Here is a 26,044-nt window from a genome sequence, read left to right as displayed (position 1 = left end):
TCATTGGCAAGTGGCTATAGTATAAAGTACGGAAGGGAGAGGAACTAACATCTGTTCATCACTCTGCATGAGCCAGATATTTTGTCAGGGTTTTACATCCCTTGTTTTACTCAATTCTCAAAACAATCCTGAGATAGAAACCACTATTTTTGCTTTTGGATGAGAAGGGGAAGAACAGACAGTTGAAATAATACCAATTATACCAGGGTCACACTCAAAAAATGGTGGCAAAAACAACAGAATCCAGTTGGTCTGATACTAAAGCCCATATATATTTTTTTCTCACCAATTGCCAATGACAGCATTCATTCATTAGTGAATATTTATTCAGTCCCTATACATACCAGGCACTGAACTAGTTACTGGATATTCTAAGCCAGTTGCCACACCAATGGTTACATCCAAACTAGTGATTTTGATACCTTACAACGTTATTCATAGCTAAGAAGTATTTGGGGACAAAATATTTAAAGAGGTCCATATTTCTTCCTTCATTATAGTCTTGTTACTAAAATGCTCAGGGTCTCATACATGCAAAAGATAGTGAGGAACCTACACGCCTTCTCCTCATCTAGGCTCAGGTTAGGTGCATAGAAATTGCCCTGACGCCCCATCAAGTGAGCCTCAGACTTTAGCGGGTTGCCAGTGGGTATCTCTTAACTCCTCAAAAATCAAAGCAGCCGAATTAATGAGGTTTTCAGCAGGAGGGCTCCTGACAGTGTCCACTAAAGTGGAGTTACAGTAATCTGCCACGAATTTAGAAGTGAAAAATAGTAGCTTTTTATTTCCAACCCGGAAACTGTCCCTTCCTCTCCATTCTCCCTTCTCACAGATCCTTATTTTCTAATCACATTAGAATTACCGAAGGTAGACTCTACTTACAAAATAAGGTCAGGGGGTAATATAACTTCCAATTTATCTCCTTTGTGTTTTCTATTTTTTTAAAAATGAGATAACACGCTGTAACTTAACCCTTTAATTAGCATGGCAGGCTGACAATGACAATTTTACTCATATTCAGGTTATGATCCACATTCTTTCCTACCTGGGAACAACCTAATAGGATAGCCCAACCCAGTTCAGACCATGATTTAAGAGTCATTAATAGCCCTGCTGGCATGGCTCAGTGGTTGAGCGTTGACCTATGAACCAGGAGGTCATGGTTCGATTCCCAGTCAGGGCACATGCCCGGGTTATGGACCTGATCCCCAGTGGGGGGTGTGCAGGAGGCAGCCAATCAAAGATTCTCTCTCATCACAGATGTTTCTATCTCTCCCTCCCTTCCTCTCTGAAATCAATAAAATTATATATTTTTTAAAGAGTCATTAATGGACTCTTACTTTTGATAAATGAGAAGAACTATGCCTAGTGGAAATCCTTTTAGGGTCATAAAAGCAAAGCACTTAAATACTATCTCATAAGAACTTTGGGGGGTAGGGGTGCTGCCATTGTTTGTTACTCCAGCCTACTATTTGCATTATTGCTATCCATCCTGGCAGAGTTCCTGTGTTAGCTACATGCTCTAGAAGACCAATGACTGCACAGTTATGGCACATGTCTTACATGCCTGTTCACTCCCCTCCACTGCACAGCAGACATCCCTCGTGGATCAAGGCCCACAGCAGTGAAGGTGAATGTGGCCTCAGAATTTGTAACAACTACCCTTGAGAGAGTGAGCTGAAACCCACTGGCTTTCTCTGCTCTAGACAGAAACTTGTTTTATGGAGAAATCGCAGACTCCCCAGATTCCACTGACACTGTAAGTACAACGCTTCCTCTGGAATGGAGAATAGGATTTATAGCGTGAGCAGCAACGCCTCAGACTTTAGGATCCGACAGAAAGGCATGTCAGCACACATGAGTGGAGGGAGAGGTATAAACCAAGTGTAAGTAATTTTTAAAGAGAAATGATTATACCTACTTGAAAAATCACCAAAGCATAATAATTTTATGTTTGAAGCAAGTATCTGATATGGAGGATTTGTATTGTTTATACAGCTGTATAGATGACATATAAACGTGATACGTTGCATATGCATTGCACTGTGAAATGGCACTGTGGTGGGCATCCTCTAAGATAGATCCCAGTGACCTCACTCACACCTGGGTAGCTGCTGCCTACATTGTACCAGGGTGGGTCTGTGTGACCAAGGGCGTATGGCAGAGTGATGGCGTGTCATCACTTCTGAGACTGGTCATAGAAGGCACTTGCTACAGAAGGTTGTGTTGGTCCTGATGTTCCTCTTGCTCTCACTTTTTCTCGCCCCTTGCTGGGGGGAAGCGAGCATCATGCTGTGAGCAGCCCTGTGGCCCTATGGAGCAAGATCCACATCGTGGCAAGGAAATGAGACCCCCCGCCAGCAGTCCCATGTGAGCTTGGCACAGATGCGCTGGTCCCCCTAAGCCACTCTGCAATTCCCACCCCCGCCAGCAGCCTGACTGCACTTTCCGGAGAAACCCAGAGAGCGCCACGCTGACCCGGCAAAACCACACCTGGATGGCCCACTTTCTGAAACTCAGTGAGAAAATATTTACTGTTTGAAGCTGCAAAAGTTGGGGGAATTTTATTATGCAGCAATAGAGAATTAGTACAATCATGATCACTGATCATTGTAAGTCCGAATCTTTCAATAAAAAATAAGAATACAATGAGAGCAATGCAGCAGCTGTCTAATTTATAATATTTAAATTCACTTTCACTATCAAACATAACTCTCATAATGGTTTTGTAAAATTATGTAACATACAGATAAAGTACATGAACTTGTAAAGTGGAGTCGTACCAAAGACCACTATAGAACTGGAATAGTATACAACTTCAAAGGGAAGAGAAGAAGGTAAGTAGGAAAATGGTCAAGTTAATCAAATAACTTCATTATAGCACCATCAAGCAACTGACACTTGTCATGAAATTTAAGAAATCTGCAACTCTCTAAGGAAAAGTTAAGAACATTTTCCCTTGAATGCTCGCATATTTATCAAGTGAGCAAGCCCTGCCGATACACATATGTGCACACACATATTGGTATACACATACACATATAGGAGATACACATGCTCTTAGTTCTCTGAAACTCTCTAGCAAGGCCAAGTGTGTGGTATGTGAGAACATGGGGCCCTCCCCAAGCTCCCGCCCTGTGGGAATGTGGTGAAGGCCATCTGTAAGGGGACTGTCAGACCTCGGGAGCCTGGTCAGCTGCTGGGCCGGAGAGAAACTGCTTGTGAAGTGAGCGCGGACAGTAAGCAGCTGCAGAGAAACAGCCTGCATTTTGATGTCGCACAGCCACCAGTAGGTGCTGTGCGCTCTGCTGTCTGTACCCTATATAACACAGTACTTGGAAAGTGTGGGTGGCAGAATACACTCCCCCACTCTCCTGTATGATGGAAAACTTCACGGGCCAGCCGACACCGGCGCACAGGTAAGCCCTAGTAGACCCGTGTCTTTCACGGCCAGTCCTCGGGGGTTATTTCTTTGGAATCCACAAACAATATGCTGAGGTTTTCTCGGCTCTTTCCATAACACCAACACTTTGCATAAATTTGTTTATACCACGTGCAATGCTTCCTTCCCCTGAGTCAGAACCTAAGTGGACAACCACGAAGTATTCATAGTTGTGCAATGGACACGTGGATGGATGGGATGTTGAGTGAGGACAATATGTGCCTGGGCATTCTTGGGACAGCACTGACAGTTACTCCTCTGCCTGAGGCGTGGCTTCCATCAGAGGTAACAATTCAATTTCTGGGACGCCAGTGACAGATGTCAATCTCAGGGAAAGACTGTATGTACACAGACCATCACCTCCTCTGGTGTTCCGGAGGATGATTGCAATCACAAGTAAAGGTGAGAGAGGGAATAACCTGAATTAATTACTCGTTATTCCTTGTCTCCAAAGTACATTAACCTGGTAAATGAACCACTCCTACTCAAAAACCAACACAGGCTATCCAGGCAGTGAGAGGATGAAGATTAAAAACAAACAAACAAACAAAAAAACGAAAAGCAAAAAAACAAGACGAAGTTCCAAGAAAGACACAGAGTAGATGATTGTTTATGCAGACACTACTTCTCTGGTGGCATCATCTATCTGAACGCAGCTAAGAGCCAAGAAGTAAGCCCATCAAATGTACCTGACTCACACACAAACCCCTGCAGACACACCTCAAGGACTACTGACAAGCAATTGAACTTAGTCTGATTATCTGGTGTCCTGTCCTCTTCAAATAAACTCCTGGGGAAGAGGGTGAGGTGTGTAGACGATAAAAATGAAGAGTAGGGAGAGGGGATGGACAGGCATGTTGAGAGCAGAGACGTGACCGCTGTATCTGTATTCTAGCTTATACAGCCTAATATCCCCCTGCAGAACTCACTGTATTATGTATAAGATTGACATTCACAATAACTTGTGCTTGTTCAGTGCCCTGAAAGAAGGTAGGGAAGTATTAACACCTATTAAGTAAGACTTTCATAAAGAATAAAGGTAAAATAAGGGTAGGTGCTTGAATAGGGTTAATTTCTACCAAACCCCCTCCCCCCAAACCCAGTTCCTGGTATGCACCCTGTTCCTCCCTGAGGCCCGTAAAGGAAGCACTGGTGTAGTGTTAGATTTTCCTTATCTCTATTATTTGACCTTTCTGATCTCCAGGAGATAAGTACTCATTCTTAGAACTACGTTTCCAATCTGCTGTTTTAAAATGAATAAAGTGTAGAGTTCTTCCTAAATGAAGATCTGTTTAAAATGTCTTCTTCGTCACATGTAAACATACTATATTAAAATAAGGAGATGGGGGAGGTGCAGTGTGTGCATGTGCGTGTGCGTGTGCGTGTGCGTGGTGGGGCAGGGGTGGCTATGGGGCAGACAGCCCTGGGTCTGTGTGATTTTACTGCTGTGTAACCTTGACAGGTTTAGTCTCCTTTCCACACAGTTTCTCAGACTGTAATGGTGAGACAATGAAACCCGCCATTGTCCTCTGGGAACAAATCTGTCTTATTGCCTCTTTCCTGCTTTCCTTATGAGTCAATATTGAGGTCGAAGAAAACAACTGGTGACCTTCCAAAGCACACTCTAAGGGCTATATTTCCTAGACCGGAGTCCACTATATAAATGTAGTGTCCCTTTCCATTCCTTCCACAGGAACTGTGAGTTAGATCTCAGGGCAGTCGAAGGCCTTGTGTATTCCTTCTCTTCTCTCCTCTGCTCCGGTGCTATTCTCCCTCGGGTAGGAGGGAGCCCAACCCAGGCTAGTGTTCCCTCTGCAAAGGACCGCAGCTTAGACAGCTGGGTAACAGGCCCTGGGGCACACTCGCTCTCTGCTGGCCCTCTCCTGCTCCCTCCTTTTCCTTGGTAGTTGGCGATTATCCCTTTCGTATCCTTTCCTCCATTGACACTAGTTAGGCTCTGACTTCACCTTTTGGTAGGAATACACTGACAGACGGCTAAGGCTAAGTTTAGCGAGGAGTCCCCACAGGGTCCACACTCATTCACTGCCACTGTCCAAATACCTTTGAATTCAGAACCCAGTGAATAAGAATACTAGTTTGCCTTTCTTTGATCAGGCATTTCTTTGGGGACCTTCTAGAAGACAGGCATGGCTGAGGGCAGGAGGCAGCTAACCACCGTCAGAATACCATCCTAGTAAGAGCCGAGTGGTGCCCACTTTCCACATTGTTAGGAGGATTTAATGACATGACGCATAGAAAAATAAACCTAACATATGCCTGGCTATTCAACACCAGCTAATGCCCAATAAATGCTTATTTCCTTCACCACCCCCATATCTTTTCCCTTATTCATTACAAAGTTATTATGAGAAAGAAACCAAAGCAGATTTGAAGACGGTTTTTCATTTTCCTGCCATCCCGAAAGCCCAGTGATTCAATTGTCCAAGAACTAACCATAGTTAACCCAACATATCAGAGTGAAGCTTCCCTTCCAGAAAAGCTAGGATTCTGGAAGTGAATAGTAAGGGGCTAAACGTGATCTATGCATGGAATTCCTGGGTTCTCTGCTCCACCAGTCCCCTTCCCCTCTGCAGGTTACAAATCACACCTTTGCTGTATGAATTACCTTTTGCTGGAGACCACAAGAAAAAATATATCATGACAATACTTTGACAAGTTTACCCCTAATTTTTCCTTAAATATTTTCAAATATGAAGCTTTTGAATTCTCAATGTTGTTAATGGTTACACTATTTTTCATGTTTTCCCCCCCACCAAGACGATTTTTCCATATTGTACATTTCTGAGTACTTATTGGGCACCTACTATGTTCAAAGTTCTATGCTAAATACTTAATTAGCATTGAACAACTTTATAAAGTAGGTAATATTTCCCTGATTTTATGATGAGAAAACTGGGGTGAAGAGAGATGTAGAACCTGGTCAAGTCACAGAGCTTGAGAATACAAAATCTGGATATTGCTTTGGAAAATACCTGCACATCTGAAAGGACAGCAAGAACACCTCCCTCTTCCTCCCCAAATGCACAGCAAGTATTAGTTAAAAAGGACAACTCAGGGCGTCTCTTGGGATCTTAGGAGTCTGTCAGGAGTCCCCCCTTTTGACCTCATAACCCAAATCTGACATGAAAAGAATTGTCCCAAACACAGTGGAAGTATGCCAGACTGCTTTGTCCAGGGTAAAGCTAACCAGGTCAGCAGCTGGAACATGTATTCCTTTCAAAGACAGGTCTCTTTTGGTGAGTCTAGTCTATTAGGGAGAATCCTGGAGTCAGAAGATGGATTCTACTCTGGGTTGGTAACTTCGTGGCTGTGGATTTTTTGGCAACCACTCTAGGCTCTTACTGTCTTCATCTATCAAACAGGGAGAATAAGGAACACATAAAAGGGTGTTCTGAGGATCCACTAAGATAAAGGTGGCTCATATACCATCTCATTTGTCTCTTCAATTACTTATTTCCTGACTTTCCTCACTATTATGTAAACTCCATGATATCAGGGATCTACTCTGTATATTTCACTATGGAATTTGCAAGGCATGAACCACTGCCTGGCACATGGCAAATGTTCAAAAAAGTATCTGCAGGTAAATGAACTGTGCAGACTGGAAAGCATTAAGAATGTTCATTTTAAGCACTATTATTGAGAATTTTAAGTGGGGTTTTCATTAGATTAACTTTTCACAAATATTAATACCTTAAGCCAGAAGTGAATCCAAGCGGTCACTATTTAAGTTCCAATGATGACCTTGTTCCAATTTTTTGATGTTCCCCTTGAAATTATTATTAGGCTGTTTTTTTTTAAATTTTGTTCCCCAAATGATATCTGATATTAGCACTTAAATCACATGAAGTGAAAATGGTGAGCCTTCATTTCTTGTTTCTAATTTCTGTAACCTCCAAGAGGGTGTCTTGGTTTTGCTGATTAGTCTGCAACTCCCAGGTTCCCGCCAGATGTGAAAAACTTGCTTACTTGGAGGAGACGCTTGTACTTACTTGATGAAGTACTTGATTCCATCTGCTGTGTAAGCTTCCTCCCACCCATAAGGTAGACCTAGAGTGAAAGGAAGCCAGAAATACACTCAATACGATGACAAAGATAACTTCGTGGTGCAGACACAGACTCCCACATCTTTACAATGATTGAGACCATTTCTTGAACAAAATAACTTCCTAGAAAGGAGGAATTAAAACAATTCGGACAAGCTTTCCTGCTCAGCATGTTTAGAACATCATACGTAAGTCCTGAACAGATAAGCTGCTTGTCATTTACTTGTGGTGAGCATGTTTGTCAGCCGGATTCAAGTACAAATGTTGGGTGCAGGGGACGGGTTTTGCCTGGAGGCAGAAGGATGGACAAGATGGCCTCTGCTCGACTCTTCTGGCTCTAAGTTTCTTTAATTGGCTCCCTTTGCATCCTTGCACTCAGCTCCACAGGGAATGGCGCATGCATGCCGGATCAGCACAGTTTGAAAGCAGCTTTTGGACAAGACAGAATCCTTATGAAGTTTAAAAGCTTAGCAAAGTGATTTACAATGGATTATATTTTGTTAATTAAGAATTTTATGCACTAACATAAACATAACTTCCACTTCTGTCATGGGATTGAGAATAGTTAGCTATAAAGAGATACAGACTGCCCGACTGGTGTGGCTCAGTGGTTGAGCATCGACCTATAAACCAGGAGGTTGCCATTTCGATGATTCTCATCACTGATGTTTCTCTCTCCCTCTCCCCTCCTCTCTGAAATCAATAAAAATATATTTTAAAAAAGAGACTGGAGACTGAAGCAAGCAAGCAGTTATTTGGCCACGTTTCTGTCAAGAGTATGTTTTTGTCCTCATCACACCAAGAGAACAGGCACACATTGAGGGAGTCACATTCTCTTGTATTACAACTAGAGGCCCAGTGCACAAAAATTTGTGCACTCGGTTGGGGGGATCCCTCAGACTAGCCTGTGCCCTCTCACAGTCTGGGACCTCTAGGGGGATGTCCACCTGCTGGCTTAGGCCTGCTCTCCCAGGGGATTGGGCCTAAGATGGCAGTCAGACATCCCTCTGGCAGCCCGGGAGCCCTCGGGGGATGTCCACTTGCCAGCAGGGAGCAGGCCTAAGCTGCAGGCGGACATCCTTAGCGCTGCTGAGGAGGCGGGAGAGGCTCCCACCACCACCGCTGTGCTGGCAGCCGTCAGCCTGGCTTGTGGCTGAGCAGAGCTCCCCCTGTGAGAGCGCACTGACTACTAGGGGGCAGCTCCTGCATTGAGCGTCTGCCCCCTGGTGGTCAGTGTGTGTCATAGTGACCAGTCATTCCCAGTTGGTCTTCTGTTAGGGTCAATTTGCATATTACCCTTTTATTATATAGGATAGAGGCCTCGTGCATATGTGGGGGCCAGCTGGTTTGCCCTGAAGGGTGTCCCAGATCAGGGTGGGGGTCCCACTGGGGTGCCTGGCCAGCCGGAGGGGCTGATGGCTGTTTGCAGGCTGGTCAAGCCCCCCAGTGGGGACCCTCACCCCATGGGGATGTGGCCAGCCTGGGTGAGGGGCTGAGGGCTGTTTGCAGGCTGGCCACACCCCCTTCAGGGTGGAGGTCCCTACTGGGGTGCCTGGCCAGCCTGGGTGAGGGGCTGATGGCTGTTTGCAGGCTGACCACAGACCCTTCAGGGTAGGGGGGTCCCGCTGGGGTGCCTGGCCAGCCTGGGTGAGGGGTTGATGGATGTTTTCAGGCTGGCCATGCCCCCCGGCGACCCAAGCTCCCAGCCTCTCCTTTTTTTCTTTCTTTTTTTTTCTTTCTGGGATTTATTTATCTTCTATAATTGAAACTTTGTAGCCTTGAGCGGAGCCCAGGGCCAGCCAGGGCAGGCGGGAAGCTTGGCTTCCTCCATCGCAGGGGGCAACCCAAGCCTCCTGCTTGCTCCAGCTCCATGGCTGCCGCCATCTTAGTTGGGTTAATTTGCATACTTGCTCCTGATTGGCTTGTGTGCATGGCTTGAGCATAGTGGAGGGACGGTTAATTTGCATGTTCCTCTTTTATTATATAGGATTAGAACCCTCTAGAACAGAATGGTTTCCATCCCTCTACTCCATCCTTGGGTATTGCTAAGAAGATTAATTGACCTTTCAGATCAGTCCTTGATACTGGCTTCTCATGGCTCCTTCGATGGGTATAAGATAGATTAACGCACTACAGAACGGACTCCATGTGCAGGAAAGTAACTGGGCTTTAGCCACAAACCATTAACTTCCATTTACCCAAGTCTCAGCAGGAGGCAGAGCAAAAATGCAGGAACCATGACCATCTGATGAAATAAAACCTTACTCTGTCACCACTGCTTTGTAGAGGATGTTCTTTGAGAACAGCTCTCAGAAGGTTATTTTCATAATGAAGGAAAACAAAACAAGCTTTATTTCATCTTTATCTCCAGTCTTTTAACACAAGTTGTATAGAATAAGACCCTGTCCAAAAATTCATAACTATTTCCTTCCTAGATAAACACAGGCCCCCTAGGAGTTTCTTTTCTCTCTCAAGGAATAAATGTTCCTATTTTAAGTAGAAAATGAGCACTTCTGGGAATTCAGCATAAGCAGTTGAATGGCTTCTTTTTTATTTAATTAATTAATTTTTATTTTTTAAAGAAATGTATCTTTATTGATTTCAGAGAGAAAGGGAGAGAGAGAGAGAGCGATAGAAATATTAACAATAGAGAGAATCCTTGATCAGCTGCCTCCTGAAGGCCCCTTATTGGGGATCGAGTCTGCAACCCAGGCATGTGCTCTGAAGGGGAATTGAACTGTGACCTCCTGGTTCCTAGGTCGATTTTCAATCACTGAGCAACACTGGCCGGGCTGCTGGCTTCTTGAAATCTCCTAAGTGACACTATATGCCTCCTTCAGTGCCCACTACCAGCTGGTGCTCAGCCAGCCAGGCTGTGATAAGCTGCTGCTGCCGCGCCTGTTTAAGTAGATGTATTTTCTCCACATTTTCTGTGTCTTTGCTACAGATCACTTCCTTCATCAGTGACAAGCCCTTATCTGCAACGAAGGATCTGATGATTATACATAAAAACCATCTTTTCATAACAAAAATGCCCGAAATACCAGGATTTCTGATCAATAAGGCAAAGATAGCTAAATGTCCAGCCGAAAGACATCCTAACACAACCAGAACTTTTGTCTAAATGATTTATTTGTCTGTCCAGCACAATTATATACATACTCCTCATTTCTCAACTCATAGATTTTAATGAAAAGGAGAAAAATGTATACTTCAAAGATAGTATTTTTTTAATCCACAGGCTCATCTGAAAATCAAGATTGACACTGAGATGCCACATCTGCTAGCCATCAAAATCAAATTCCTGCCCAAGTTATTTTCTTATAATTATTGAACAGGGACTATAACTTCACAACAGATTTATTAAAGGGACCAATTCATATATATTTAAGTCAAATAGTTATTCAATGACTGTAGCCATCAAGATATTCCTGTGTATTAAATTATATATATAGTTTATTTTAGGATAAAGTCTCTGTTCTGAAAAAAATAAGCATTTCTTTTTAGAAGACTGAATGGGTTCTTTTTTTTCGTGCAGTTAATATATAGACTTGGAGACTAAATTGATAGTAACTATCTCTCAGTGGTATTTCAGTATAGAAAACACAATCAATGTCCAATTTAAACTGAAAAACAGAATACACTGATAATCCAAATAGCCTACATTATATAATAAAAGCGCTTTTGATTTCCACACACTTATATGAGTATAATGAACTCAGCTTTCCATTAGTAAAGTTTTCTTTTCTTCACAATAAGTAACTGGGGCATAATTATAACATATTAGCTAAATACTTTGCATTAATAATTATTGTTCCAAGGCATTAACATTTTTCTACATTCCTGATATCATTATACTTACAAATATATAATGCTTCTAGTTTTCTTTTCTTTTCATATTTGTTTGAAAGTTGTTGTAACAACTATAATCACTTGAAATAGTTTTTGATTGGAAGTGTTTGAGAACCCTCACATAACAGTCTCTTCATCAGAGATCTGTTTCCAATCAAACACTTCATGGTGATGACTCCGATATCTTCGCGAGTATCTTGCCAAATAAGAGCATAGTATGTATTCAACTTAGAATATTGGTTGTCACCTAAATGTCACATATCCAAAAACAAACTCATCACATTTTCATACAAAATTGTTCCCTTCCAAGTTCCCAGTTTACTTATGTACCAAAATGCTCTTCATCACGTTTGGCCCATGCATTAAATATTTATTGATCATTTACTATGTGTTCAGCATTTTACTTGGTGCTCAATATACAATGAAAAACAAATAAACATGGGCCTCGATCTGATGGAGCTTTAAAAAATAATCATAAATAAAGAAATCATGAAAAACAGGAATTAGTATCATGAAGAAAAAGTATTGACTACTATGAAAGACTAACTCACAGCACAGACAAAGGCACAACTCCCTAATACATAAAGAACTCCTACAAAGACCTAAACAGCTCTCTGGTCACAAGAAAGACTGGGGGTGGGCAGGAGACCTGAGAGCCCCTGGGTGGCGCAAGCTCACGCAGGAGCAGGACCTGCAGAAGTTCCAGGGTGGAGCAGGCATACCATCCACAGGCTGGGCCCTGCATGAGCATAGGTGATGATCAACTGCTATGGGGGTGGAGGGGAGGACAGGGATACACCTGCAGATGCCCTGGACCCTCCTCTGAGATAAAGTAATAGCTGGCTGCTGCTGGGGGAGAGAAGCAGGAGACCCCCACACCCTGGACAGGACTCTGAGAGATATGAGGCAAAAGTCACCTGTTCTTGGGAGAGGGGCAAGAAATCGTCACATCGCCAGTCCTTGCCATGCCTGCAGGAAAACCTCCTTTGTCCTGAGGTGGGGGGTGGAAAACCTGATGTATTCACCATGCACTGACACTAAGTCACTGCAGGGTGAAAGCAGGAAACCTTCCAAATCTAGAATCCTGCCCTGGTACAAAGCAGACTTTGCCATTCACAAGGAGAGGGGCAGGAAACCTGCTTGGGCACTAGTAGGAGGTGGGGTTGTTTGTCGCCCCTGGAGCACAGGGTTTGCCTAAATCAGAGACTGGAGTGGAAAAACCAAGAGCCTCTCCCCCAGCCTCCAGTCTCATGTTCACCAGTCACCCTGCACCATGTAAAAAGCAACAACTGGCTACCTCTAGGGGAGGGCAAGAGAGCAGACATTAAATGTCCACAGACGCAGGCATGTAGGGCCTCCTGCCAGCTGAGGATGGTGCAGGAATACTGAGAAAAATGCTCCAGCACTCCAGGCCTCACATAAGCACAAGAAGAGTAGCAGACCAACATTGGAGGAATCTGAAATCTGTGGTGAACTCTAGAAACAAAACGCAATCCCAGCCTGCCTACAAATGAGGCTGAAAAATTCCCACACACTAATGGCCTGACAGAAAAGAGGCAGGCCCATTTCTGGGTTTAATAATATCTGTTTCAGTCTCTATAGTTTGGTACCTTCAATGTCTTACATTCAATCAAAATTATGAGGAACAGAGAAATGAGGAAAAAAATCTATTGTCAAAAGATAAAACCATCAACAGAACCAGATCCAGTGACATATCCTATATAATAAAAGGGTAATATGCAAATTGACCCTAACAGCTGAACCACTGGGAATGACTGGTCACTATGACACACACTGACCACCAGGGGGCAGACACTCAATGCAGGAGCTGCCCCCTGGTGGTCAGTGCACTCCCACATGGGGAGCTCTGCTCAGCCACAAGCCAGGCTGATGGCTGCCAGCACAGCGGTGGTGGCGGAAGCCTCTCCCACCTCCTCAGCAGCGCTAAGGATGTCCAACTGCAGCTTAGGCCTGCTCCCCGCTGGCAAGTGGACATCCCCCGAGGGCTCCCGGGCTGCCAGAGGGATGTCTGACTGCCAGCTTAGGCCCGGTCCCCCAAGGAGCGGGCCTAAGCCAGCAGGTGGACATCCCCCAAGGGGTCCCAGACTATGAGAGGGCACAGGCAGGGCTGAGGGACTCCCCCGAGTGCACAAATTTTTGCGAACCAGGTCTCTAGTAAGATAATAAACTCTAAAAATAATTAAAATTAGACATTAAAAGACCTAGTACAACTTAGCGAACTATGGCTGTATAGCTGTAGCAATGCTCACTACTTGTGTATTATGTAGGAGGTGGGGGACTGAACTTGTGGAGGCCCGAAGTCTTATTAAATGCTGTGATGGAAGGAGGGAGGGCCATGTGAATGGAGGGAACCTGTAAGAAGGACTGGAACAATGGACCCTGGACTTGAGGTCAAATGAGAAGACAAGTAAAAACAACATTGGAGGACAACAGGAGATCTTACTGAGGACAATAAACCTGTAGTGAGCTGGACAAATGGGAGGTTTGAGTGGGAGATTTAGGAGTTTGAACCCTTTCTGTTAATGCCAAGGTTCATGGTTATTGAAAATGGGGGGAAAAAAGGTCACTGGACAAAAAGAATGAAAAAGTAAAGGTTCACATGATTGATGGCAGATGTTGGGATGGGGAGAAATCTGGAGAATGGAAAGTCTAAGAATAAAATACAGAAAGACAATACCATCAATTGCAGACAGAGCTCAAACAGAGTCAAATTTATTTTAAAAGCATCTGCTAGTGTAACTGTTATAAAAACTCAAATACATTTAACTTCTGGCATTTGACATTTTGAGTGGAAGAAAGGAGGGGGGGTTATTCTTATTAAAGAATAATTTCAATATTCTTTAGAGTATTGAAATCATCAAGTTAGAGAGTTTAATAATCAGTGTTCTAAAGAATATGAAATTCATCACACAGTGTAATTTTCACTTTATTTGCAGTCAGAACATCTAATTCTATACGTAATGTTCCACAATTACAAGTTGAATAACATGGGTAAGTAACCTTGTGGAGTCACAACTTTCTCATCTATCTTGCCTAGCTTATAGGGTTACCACCAGACTCTTATTAGATAATATATCACTATACAATGATATACAAAAGGAGACCATTACTCATAGTCATGAAGAGAACAGTTACTCCTTTTATTTGTTATTATTATTTCTAATCCTCACCTAAGGATAGAGGCTATTTTTTTCTCATTGATTCCTAGAGAGAGTGGAAGGGAGGGAAGGAGGAGGAGGAGGAGAGAGAGAAAAATGCTTACTGCTCTTAACTAGATCTTACAGTTGTGTGTATAAATATAGATCACATTAATACAAAAGAAGAGAGAGAACACATAAAAAGGATTATGGCAAGTTAAATTTGGGCACAGTGAAGTTGGGCAGGTAACGTGGTTTGGAGACGGTGGACTCCAATCTCCAGATCCCATCTCTCAATCTGATTTGGACTCTCACTCAAGCCTACCCCTGATAGAGCTGGTCAAAATCTCCCTCACACTTGGCCAGCCTGTCATCTTTCTCGTCAGTGCCTTTGGATCCATGCCTGCCTAGACCCTGGATCGGTCAGAAAGTCTACTCAACACTTTTTCTGCTCACACTGGTTGAGTGCCTACTTTCCTAGGCCTCACACATGGAAGGGTGAGCAGGTCCAGAACAGGGCCTCACCCATGCACACTGGGCACACAAGAAATAGTTGTTGACTGACTATAGAAATTTGCCTCCCATGAAGGCTGATGGCTCAGTGGATCCTGCACATATTTGAAATGTTCTTGTTATAAGTAAGACCTTTGTACTCACCAGGGGAATTTTCTTACAAATATTTGTACAACTGTTATTTGTGGATTTTGACAACAGGGTAGTGGACAACCAACAGACATTCAACTTTAGAAATGCCGTCACAGACCAGATGAAATAAAATCAAGATTATTTATGTTTCCTACCCTCAGCATAAGTAATGCAACTTTAAATATCACTAGTTCCTAATCATGTAGCATTTTGCTGTTAATATTCTTGTCTTAAATTTTTTTTTAAGTGTGGTTATCTGAAAATCTATTAAGGATCTCGCATTACTTACAGTAAAATTTGAAAAAATCATAAAAATAAAACTTATTTTGGATATTTGTCTTTAAGCCGATTTATTAGATGTATTTTCAAAGAAGACTTAATAAAAACACCTTACACCAGCAGAAATGGTGCTCCCTCTGTGCAGCCTCCCCCAGCTTCCCTGGCAGACCTCATCTTCCCCTGCCCGGTGGTACTTCCGTGGTTTGTACCAGTTTCTATCACAGCCCTTATCACTCCTTCATGTAAAACATGAGTTCCTTGAGGGCGATGACTATATCTTATCTCTGTATCATTTTCTGGTACACAATATGGTCTTTGGTGCATAATAAATGTTCAACAATGGTTTGTTGAGTATTCACAATCCAAGAAGTAAGACCCAGCTACAGATTTTTTAAAAAGCAATATTGCTTGGAGAAAATCAGAGAAAATGTGGCATATTAGGACTGCTTTCAGGTGATAGTGACAGACTACCCAGCTGGGCGGTGAACGGACACGAGTTTATAGTTAAGGAGCCTGGAGCTTGCTCAATAATAACAGCAAGGCCCAGGTTCCTTCGATCTTTCTACCCTAGCACCCTTACCGCCACCCTCCATTTGCAGAAATGCCTCCAGGGCTACAGACATCATATCATACTGAAGGCAGGGAGGAGGCAAATGAGGCGATCTCAGCTCCAAGTGTTCTTATCTATTACTTAAAAACTTGCAAAATAAACTGATAAACAAAATAGGTCCAGAGACATAGAAGCATGGAACAGACTGATGAATCTCAGAGTGAAGGTGGGGCTGGGATGGTGAGAGATTAACTGGGGAATTTATATGCATATATGCATAGTCCATGGGCACAGACAATAGTGTGGTGAAGGCCTGGGAGGGGCGGATGTGAGGTAGAGGGGTCAATGGGGGAGAAAGGGGGCACACCTGTAATACTTTCAACAAAAGATAAATTTAAAAAGAAAAGAAGTTCCTAAGCAGACTGTCCTTCACATCTCATTGACCAGGAATGGAGGCGGAAAAAGCAAATGTCTGACTTCACAGTTTCGAATGTGACAGACGTGGCAGGGCAAACACTGAGTCTGCCATAGATGCCATAAACAGTCAGACGGACGATAGGGCGATAGGTTAATTAAGTTATTAAGGTACCAGGCTTGTTAGGATGAGTGTGTCTGAGATCTTGAGGACCCTAGGGCATCAGTGCAAATGGAGATAGAGTTAATAATTCATGTTGAGATATTTCCTCAAGACTATGGCTGCTTACAGCTGGATAATGAGATGTCTGTTTCAATCTTGCATCTCATAGTTCTTTGAGTGTTTCTACTAGTAAAATTATGACAGTCTACCTTTTTTTCCCATGCACCCCAACTTCCTTTTGGTTCCATTACTGCCATTTAAAACTTCTCATAGCCAAATCTTAAATGCTATGTTCTCTATAAACACTTTCCTGATTTTAAAACATTTTCCCTCTGTTAGTACCATTCATACAATATGTAATATCTTCCACTTCACTTTGTGATAATTTGCACAATTATTTTATCCCCTCTTTCCGAAGACTGCTAACTCCTTGAGGGTACTGAGTCTTCCTCAGACAAAGTTGGATCCAAAATAGCATTTTCTTTTATTCATTTTTTAAAATAATGTTTTTATTGATTTTTAGAGAGAGGAAGGGAGAGGGAATGAGAGAGAGAAACATTGATGTGAGAGAGAAACATCGATTATCTGCCTCCCGCATGCACCTCCACTGAAGATCGAACCCACAGCTTGGGCATGTGCCCTGACCGAGAATGGAACCGGCAACCTTTCAGTGCCTGGGACGACACTTAACCTAACCAAGCCAGGGAAAAAATAGCATTTTCTGAATTGAATATTTAATTCATGTCTTTTCATTTGCTTACTCAGACTTAGTGTTGGAAGAAAGGAAGTAGAAGGGAAAACGAGGAAAGAGAAGAAAAACTAAGCCACTGCTTGCCTGTGATGATGGCAAAAACTAGATCAAAAGTTTTCATTCTGGGTTGAGAATGGCATTCCCTCAGTGTGCAAGCGCTAGAAAAATACTGCCTCCCCTGAACTGATGGAACTCTGAGGGCTTGGAGCTTACCAGGCTAGTGGTCCTACAAAATATGAAAAAGGCACTCCTTACTCTAGGAAACATGGGCCTGGATTGGAGCATGCATTTGGGTTGTATTTCAGCCCCATAGATCCCCAGGACCTTTGCTTTCTGTGCAAAATGCTTTGCAACCTCCATATAGAAGGGATTTCAGAAGTTCCATGGTTTTTCCTTTGTTAATCCTGACCCGAGGATACTTTTTCCATTGATTTAAAGAAAGTAGAAATAAGAGGAAGATGGGGAGAAGAAGAGAGAGAGAGAGAGAGAGAGAGAGAGAGAGAGAGAGAACAGAGAAACAGCAATGTGAGGGAGCTACATTAATTGGTTACCTCCTGCATGTGCCCCTGCAAGGTGGGGATCAAACCTGTAACCCAAGTATATACCCTGGACTGGGAATCGAACCCTCAACCCTAGCCAGGGCTTGGAAGTTCTAGTTTCATCCAATATATCTATAACTCTTTTAGGATTTGTCCAAGCTCTGTAGTGATGGCAAATACAGGACTTCACGTTTTTGAATAGGCCTAATTGTCTAAGGCAGTGGTCGGCAAACTGTGGCTCGTTTGCCAACCACTGGTCTAAGGTTCTTGCTCATAACTGAGCCAAAATATGTCTTCCTGTTGTTTCTATATGATGGCCCAAAGACTTAACTTCTGATTCTGTGTGTAATAATCATGCCTTAAAGCACTGTACTGGCATAGAAGCTGCCTTGTAAGCAACACACAAGTAATGGAATGGCATGTAACTATTTATAGGCAGGGACCATGAACGTGTATTTGGTTATCAGACATTTGTGTGTACATGCAAATATAGGGTGTCCCCAAAAATGTATACACACTCTAACAGCTGATAACTCACTTAATTTGGACTTCTTTTCAAGTTTAACTGATTTGAAATAATGGGTGAAGCCAGACTAAGCTTTGAACAAAGAAAATTTATCCTGAAGTGCCACTAGGTTTTTTTTTTAATGGTAATACATAAAAGATAAAGGTTACAGTACAAAACCAGCAATAGTTGAGTAATTAAGGGCACACAAATACCAAATGAAATGATTCTTGATGTTTGGAATTCCACTGCTTTGTGTTATCAGCAGTGCCTGGACCAGAATGGTCATCAGTTTGAAAACTGGCATTGACCAAAAACATTATTTATTTCTGTAGATCCTTTTAAGTTTTGAAAATGAACTGTATGTTAATAAACACTGACTTTATAATCATTCAAAGTGTGTATACATTTTGGGGGACATCCTACATATGTATTTAAAATCCAATAAATCAAATTATCTTTAAGAATATAATTTATAAACCCTGGGAATTTTAAACTTCATTTCTATTGTCCCCCCCACTGGATCCCAGTCTTCTATTACACTCTATTTTATGACCTACCCACTTTAATCACTTGCCATCTCACAATGACTACTGACTCTATTACATGTGGAATTTAGATTTGAAAATATCATTATTGATTAAAAATTAAATGCTTGTAGATAAATGTATGGAACAGTAAGGGCTGATATTTAAAATGTAACAGTATTACAAAGTTTTCTTTCTCATGTCCTCTAGGTATCTTGGGAAAGGTCTGAAATTAATTGAAAAGAGGACTTCACAAAATAAGGAGGGAAACCCTTTTCATTTGCAGTCATTTCTCCTTGAGAGGTATGCTTTAGTAACCTTAACTGTGGTTATGTGTTAAGAATAAAAGTGAAATATCAGGTTGGTTTGATTTAATGAGTACTCAAATACATTCTTAAAAGTTATCAGTATGATTAAAGCAAAAAATACAAAGGCTAGGTGCATGTGCTTAGAAAATTCAAACCATGGAAAGACTCCTTTCCCTTGTTTGCAGTACTTAGATATCCGAACCATGAAAGAAGAGGAATATACTTGTAAGATTCCATTTATTCAGTAACTTATTAATATAGTTTAGGGATGAACATAGGCTGAGTTAAAGTTCATCTTTGTATCAATTGATATATGCTAGAACTGGATAGAAAGATACTTGGTGACAGAAGATCAACCATGAGTTAAGGTAGCATATATATAGTGGGTATAAGGTAGTGGATATATTTTTATTTCATATATTTGTATTTATCTACTTTACTTCAAACCAAAACATAAAGATATATTCAGTTGTCAATCTTTACTAGGTCAAAGTCTTTCCTTGGTTGATTAGCCCTCTGATTAGGATTCTGTATAGGTGTGCTTTTTTTTGCAGAAACCACACTCAGAATGCATGAGATGCCATTTCCAGTTTCGGTTTCTTTAAAGTGGACTGAGAATTAAGAACAGTTATCCAAGAGCCGAATTCTTATAGAGTTTTATAATTTCCCCAGAATCGTTTACACATGATTCCCTCACATCTGATCAGTAGCATGATTAGCTCACCTTTATGAAATCTCTCTAAAGTATTCAACTTATTTTTTGTAAAAACACCTTTTTCTTTCCGCACTCACATTTCATCAACTTACAGATTATACAATTACTTTATACTGGCAAGTGCAACTGGCATGAATCACTTTGCAAACGAATGCAACCAACTCTGATAATAAACTTTAACCGGTGGCAGTTAAGTGCATGGCAGTACCAGAGAGAGGCTGCTGGGAGCAGACATCACCCATGCACAGCAGTTTGCTTTACAGGGAGAATGGAATGAGTTAGTTAACCTGGTTGAGATAGTTTCTACTTTTTGGAGAAAGTGGTTCTAAAATATAAAAAAGATATGGAGTCTTCTGCAATTATTGAGAATCATTTTTTAAAAATTTACTATCTACTATGACAATTACTTACATCTTCAGAAGCATGCTTTCAAAACCATTCAGTTTCTCTTTCCATCCATCTTTCTGACCAGTTCCTTTAAGCCTGATTTCTTCTTTCTCTATGGGCCTCTCAATGTTCCTAGGGTACAGTCTTGGGTCCCCTCATTTCCCTACATATATTTGTATCCAGGGAGCGCCATGACTTTCAGAGCTTAAGAAACCCTATATATGCTATGACTCTCAAATTTGGCCAGCCAAGTCCTTTTTTCTGACTCCAGACTAATATAAGCAACTTCCCAATAGCATCTCCACTTAGATGTTTCACAGGCAAATTATACTTAATTTTCCGCAAAATTGTTTTATTTCTCCAAAGCTTATCCTCCCTGAAATCTTCCTCATCTCACCAAATGCATCTATTCTGGCTCCTTTCAACGCCTTGGGGCAGGCAGCCTTTGGCCTCTGCCTGGAATGCTATCTTCTTGCGCCACGTGGCTGGCTCCTAGTCACCCCTGAAGTCTTGCAGCTTAACAAGCAGACAGGCAATCCTGACCGCCCTCCGTTTCTGTCAGAGCATGTGCACGATCACCATCAGCCACTGCACTTGCTAAGCTAGAAATCACTCATCTATTGATTTTCCTGTTTATTGTTTTTCCAACTAAACCGTAAGCTCTTTGAGAACAGAATCATGTCTCATTCATCCCTGCCTACTATGAACCTAGCAAAATGTCTGACATACAGTAGGCTCTCAAGATTGTTTGCTGAATAAATACATATCACTTTATTCTTGTTCTTTAGGACACTCACCATAATTTATAAGTATATGATTAAACTTTTTAAGAAGTCCAATTGCTCCCTCACCAAGTGTACCCTCTGAAAGGCCATGCCTGTTTACTCCCCCAATCAATACCCAGTGTCTGACACATCCTTGGTACTAATCAGTATTTGCTGAAGAAAGGAAGGGAGGCAACAGGAGAGATGTGACAGTATGATTAAGAAAGAAAACAGACCCTAAAAAAGAATGATTCACAGTACTCGGAGATTAGATTAACAATTCAAATACATTCAATCACTCAGCTGTTTTGCCACATAATGCAAACATCTGTACTTTTGGGAACACCAAGTTTAGTAGATGAGTCAGTATTTCACTTGTAAGACAGATGTTGTATGCCATTTAGATAGAGTTGAAAGGATCATTTTATTTTCTGATTATTATACAGCCAATTTGGATAGACCTGTTTCTTTAAGAAACACATTATTCTTAAATGAGTGCTGTGCTTTTCGTCAAGGCCAGAGTGTTGCCTGGGAAGCCTTGACCCTGTGATGTATGTTCAGTAAAGAACCTGAACTCTGTCCAGTTTCCTGACGGTGATGTTATAGCATAATTGTCACCTTAAGACCTCTGGTCACTATCAAACTATAGATGGGCTATACAGGAAAATTTTATAACTAGTTTTTCTTATACTAAGGGTTAAGCCAAGAGAAAAGGCTATAGTATGGCTGAATCTGCCATATCATTTATCAGTGACAGAACTGGATAATTGTTTGCTTCCCAGAGTAAATATTTTTTTTTTTAAAGAGTGAGATTATAATAGTAGATTCTTTGAAGAGAATAGAGTGAAAATATTTGTTTAGTAAAATAACAAATTAGAGAGTTACAGTATCTGCCTACCAAGAATTCTAAGATTATACCAGACATAGAAATAAATTTCTGTATGTATACAAAAAAGCATATTATTAAAAAACAACTTAAGAGTCTTTAAATATTTATCTACTGAGAAATTTCCCTCTAGATTCTTAATTATAGATAGCTTATTAGCTCATCTGCATTATAATAGCACCATGTACTTGTTTTTCATTAATAAAAGGTTTTGATTAAAAACTGTACACAGTTAGTGCCTCTATGTAGCTGACTCATATTTTATGATTAGTGGTAAGGGTGCAGAGAAGGAATACACTTGTTTTGTGCAGGAAATACTAGAGTCTTGAAATCTAGGTCACATAATACAGCACAGTTAGAAGAGCACAGAAGCCCAATGTTTGTTTGTCTTCTACTCAAATGTTTAAAAAACAGTTAACAATTAACTGCTTTGTAATTATACTTGGTTAATGTACATTATAATTAGTTGTAACCATAATTATACTTCTATACTTCTTGACCTCTTCACAGTCTTAATGTGCTACCTTCATATTCAAGCAAGTTTATATGCAGTGTGTGCTAAGAGCAACCACTAGACAGAAAGCCAGATAATAAAATGCGGGCTTGTGTGAAACCTTTTATCTGGAAATCTCAAAACTGTTTTAAACACCAATTAAGTTTCTGAAGCATCTTAGGCATTGTAGTTGAGATGGGGAAATTTGACATGTCACATGCCAAGTCAACAAGATTTTTATGCCTTTATCCTTTGAATGTGTCTATGGTAAACATATATGTGTATGCTATGATCTAGGCCAGTGGTTGGCAAACTGCGGCTCTTTGGCCCCTTGAGTGTGGCTCTTCCTAAGCCTTAGGAGTACCCTAATTAAGTTAATAACAATGTACCTACCTATATAGTTTAAGTTTAAAAAATTTGGCTCTCAAAAGAAATTTCAATCGTTGTACTGTTGATATTTGGCTCTGTTGACCAATGAGTTTGCCGACCACTGATCTAGGCACTGATGGTCTTTGGAAATAACACAAACACAATGAAATACTTTGTCAATAAAATATTTAAGCTATGTTCTCAAATACAAATATACTCCCCAGCAATGTTTTGGGAACATTTATCAGGTCTTTGGAAAATGGTAATATTTCCTTTGAGCATTTAAAAAATTATGTTCATAAATGTGTATGTTTCATGAAACTTTTAGTCCTTGAGACGTAAGAAAGTAGCTCCGAAGTTTTAACTTAAATATAAATAGTCAAACAAGGCATTATTTCCTGAATTTGTCTTTTTAAAATATATTTTTATTGATTTCAGAGAGGAAGGGAGAGGGAGAGAGAAATAGAAACATCAATGATGAGAGAGAATCATTTGATCGGCTGCCTCCTGCACCCCTCCACCACCCAACACTGGGGATGGAGCCCGAAACCCGGGCATGTTTGACCAGAATCTAACCTAAGACCCTTCAGTCCACAGGCCGGCTCTCTCTACTGAGACAAACAGGCTAGGGCAGTGATCGGCAAACTCAATAGTCAACAGAACCAAATATCAACAGTACTTCTTCAAAACAGACGCGCCCAGGCCGAAAACCAACTTCTGTGCATGGGCCACGAAGTTTCAATTGTACTGTACGTGCGCCCGCACGTGGTATTTTGTGGAAGAGCCAGACTCAAGGGGCCAAAGAGCCGCATGTGGCTCGAGAGCCGCAGTTTGCCGCCCACGGGGCTAGGGCAACAAATAAATATTTTTTTAAAAACTGTGATTGGAGTAGAGAGTCAAATATTCTACTGAACAGCTTATCCTATATAATAAAAGGGTAATACGCAAATCGACTGAACAACAGAACCACTGGTCGCTATGACATGCACTGACCACCAGGAGGCAGATGCTCAATGCAGGAGCTGCCCCTGGTGGTCAGGACGCTCCCACAGCAGGAGCGCCACTGAGTCAGAAGCCAGGCAAGTGCAGCAGCGGTGGCAGGAGCCTCTCCCGCCTCTGAGGCAGCGCTAAGGAGCAGCAAGTCTAGCGCTAAGGTGCAGCGAGCAGGCAGGCGGTAAGGAGCAAGGGCTCCTGGACTGTAAGAGGGATGTCTGACTGCTGGTTTAGGCCCGCTCCCCGTGGGAAGTGGGCCTAAGCCAGCAGGCGGACATCCCCCAAAGGGTCCCGGACTGCAAGAGGGCACAGGCTGGGCTGAGGGACCCCCCAAGTGCACGAATTTTCATGCACCGGCCTCTAGTTTTAATATAATCGTGTCATTGCATTTTACTAAAGAGAAAACAAACAGTGGTTTCTACTCCAAAGAAAAAGAGGGGGTAGTCAAAACTTCAGAAAATACACAAACAAAATGTTCAATTCTACGTGTGAAGCAGTACATAATCAGTCATTCTTTAAAAGAAAACTTCAGGATGATGAGCTGGGTCAAGATGCCACACAAATGCGACCTTCCTCCTAAATTACTCCTAAGAAGTGAGAACATACAGAGAACCCCGAGCCTGGCAGCTCCGCGGGATGAAGAGCATCCCAACTCTCGTTCAAATCTCTAGGAAGTCGTATTACATACTGACACGTCTCCCTTATCTTGGATTAGAAAAGAGAGCCAGATGATTTAACTATGTCCAGTGAATTGCATTTATATTTTTAAAAAGGGCCAATGTGTTTCCTAAGGAAGTCTCTGAAGGCTGATTTACTGCAAGGTACTCTGAAAACCTCGCAGAGTCTGTTTCCTTAAGTTAATGTCACCTCACCGCCTACTCAAACCATAAAACAATAGCATTTTCATGTTTAGAAAAACTCCCCAACCCAAAGCATAGCGCTGTACTTACAGAACCTTGTCAGTACCACCTTTGGATGACAACCTATATTGCAGCACCAGGACACAGCAAGGGTGTTTTCAGTAAAGGCTAAGGTGGACAAAAACCTTGCTTACAAAGAACAAATATTATAGAGACTTCACCTATTTTTTTTTCTGAGCCCCAAATGTGGAGAGTAATTAAGAGGGTGCCAAAACACTCAAAGTCAAGGGTGGCTCTGGGAAATAGGAGAATTATGACTGTCACACTCCAGGGGCTCATTGGGTCCACGGGGGAGAACTGAGAGCTTAGTTTTGTTTTCAATAATGGATCCAAGGAGAAGAGTTGCATCTTTTATGACCAGGTTCTTTCTGCCTTGATGCTACTGGAACAATTATTTTAACCAAGAGGCCAACAAGGCTATCTTTCTTAATCTCCCTTTTCGTTAAGGACACTAAAAAGAAATGCTATCCATTTCCTGAAGGAAACAACAGAAGACTGTTTTCCCTTGGGTCCTCTATTACTTAAGTAGTTCCCATTTAGCCTCATCTCAGCACCGTTTTTGTCACAACAGTCTGCACACTGCACACAGGGTTGCAATTACCCTAAGGGGCATATTACTGTTAACAGCCCATCCAGTGATTTGATTATCATTGCATGGTTAATGGCTTTTTAGGATAATAACGCTGATACAGACAACCAAGTGCTTTAGTTAGTTTATGATCCTTTTTTCTCAGAACAGATCCAGGTCATATTTGACTATGATGTGGGGGCACAGTGCCATGCAACTTTAGGGCCATTGTGGACAAGTATAATCCTTAACTGGGCTCCTCAGTGGCTCGTGTTAGCCCAGTCTCCAGGAATGGAGGTGGCTCCCAACCTAGATGACATCTGTAAACAGTATTTGCATATCCAGACGAATGAAAAAGGTACAGAACATGAGGAGGATGATAGATAAAATAACGCAAGGAGTGCGAAGTCTTCCACGTAGGTGCCAGCGCAGGGGGAATATAGAACAGGCAAGACTGAAAAGGTGGGGAGAGTCTGGGATGAACTGCTTTGTAGACCAGCTATTAGGGCAAATAAGCTTACACAAGAATTAGTTGTTCCTACATTTTACAGGTGACAAGGCTGAGGCACAGAGGTTATGAAACTCAAGTTCATGTTGCTTACAAGAGGCAGAGGTGGGATTTGAACCCAGGAAAACTGAGTCTTGAGCCTATACTGTGGGCCACTATACTCCTCCCGTTATATAGAAATAACACAAAAGTTTAAAAAAAATGAAATAAAGTATTGAAAAAAATTAAGTCAAAATGTAAA

The 26,044-nt window shown here is 41.8% G+C and overlaps 1 protein-coding gene across 4 annotated transcripts in view; it reads right to left on the bottom strand.

The window, feature by feature from the left end:
- STXBP4 (syntaxin binding protein 4) overlaps positions 1 to 26,044 on the bottom strand; it is a 118,805-nt gene that overhangs the window by 11,845 nt on the left and 80,916 nt on the right. For all 4 annotated transcript variants that reach the window (XR_002830909.1, XM_006095576.3, XM_023759571.1 and 1 more), the window contains one exon: positions 7,456 to 7,513. Coding sequence is in view for 3 of the 4 variants with exons in the window: in XM_006095576.3 (XP_006095638.1) it covers positions 7,456 to 7,513 (58 nt within the window). In the remaining variant the exon portion in view is untranslated. The remainder of the gene's footprint in view (positions 1 to 7,455; positions 7,514 to 26,044) is intronic.

The sequence above is a fragment of the Myotis lucifugus genome, unplaced genomic scaffold (assembly GCF_000147115.1).
Source record: "Myotis lucifugus unplaced genomic scaffold, Myoluc2.0 scaffold_158, whole genome shotgun sequence".
In the NCBI taxonomy this organism is placed as follows: domain Eukaryota; kingdom Metazoa; phylum Chordata; class Mammalia; order Chiroptera; family Vespertilionidae; genus Myotis; species Myotis lucifugus.
Note: the sequence above shows the minus strand (reverse complement) of the source record. Positions and strands in the feature narration are given on the sequence as shown.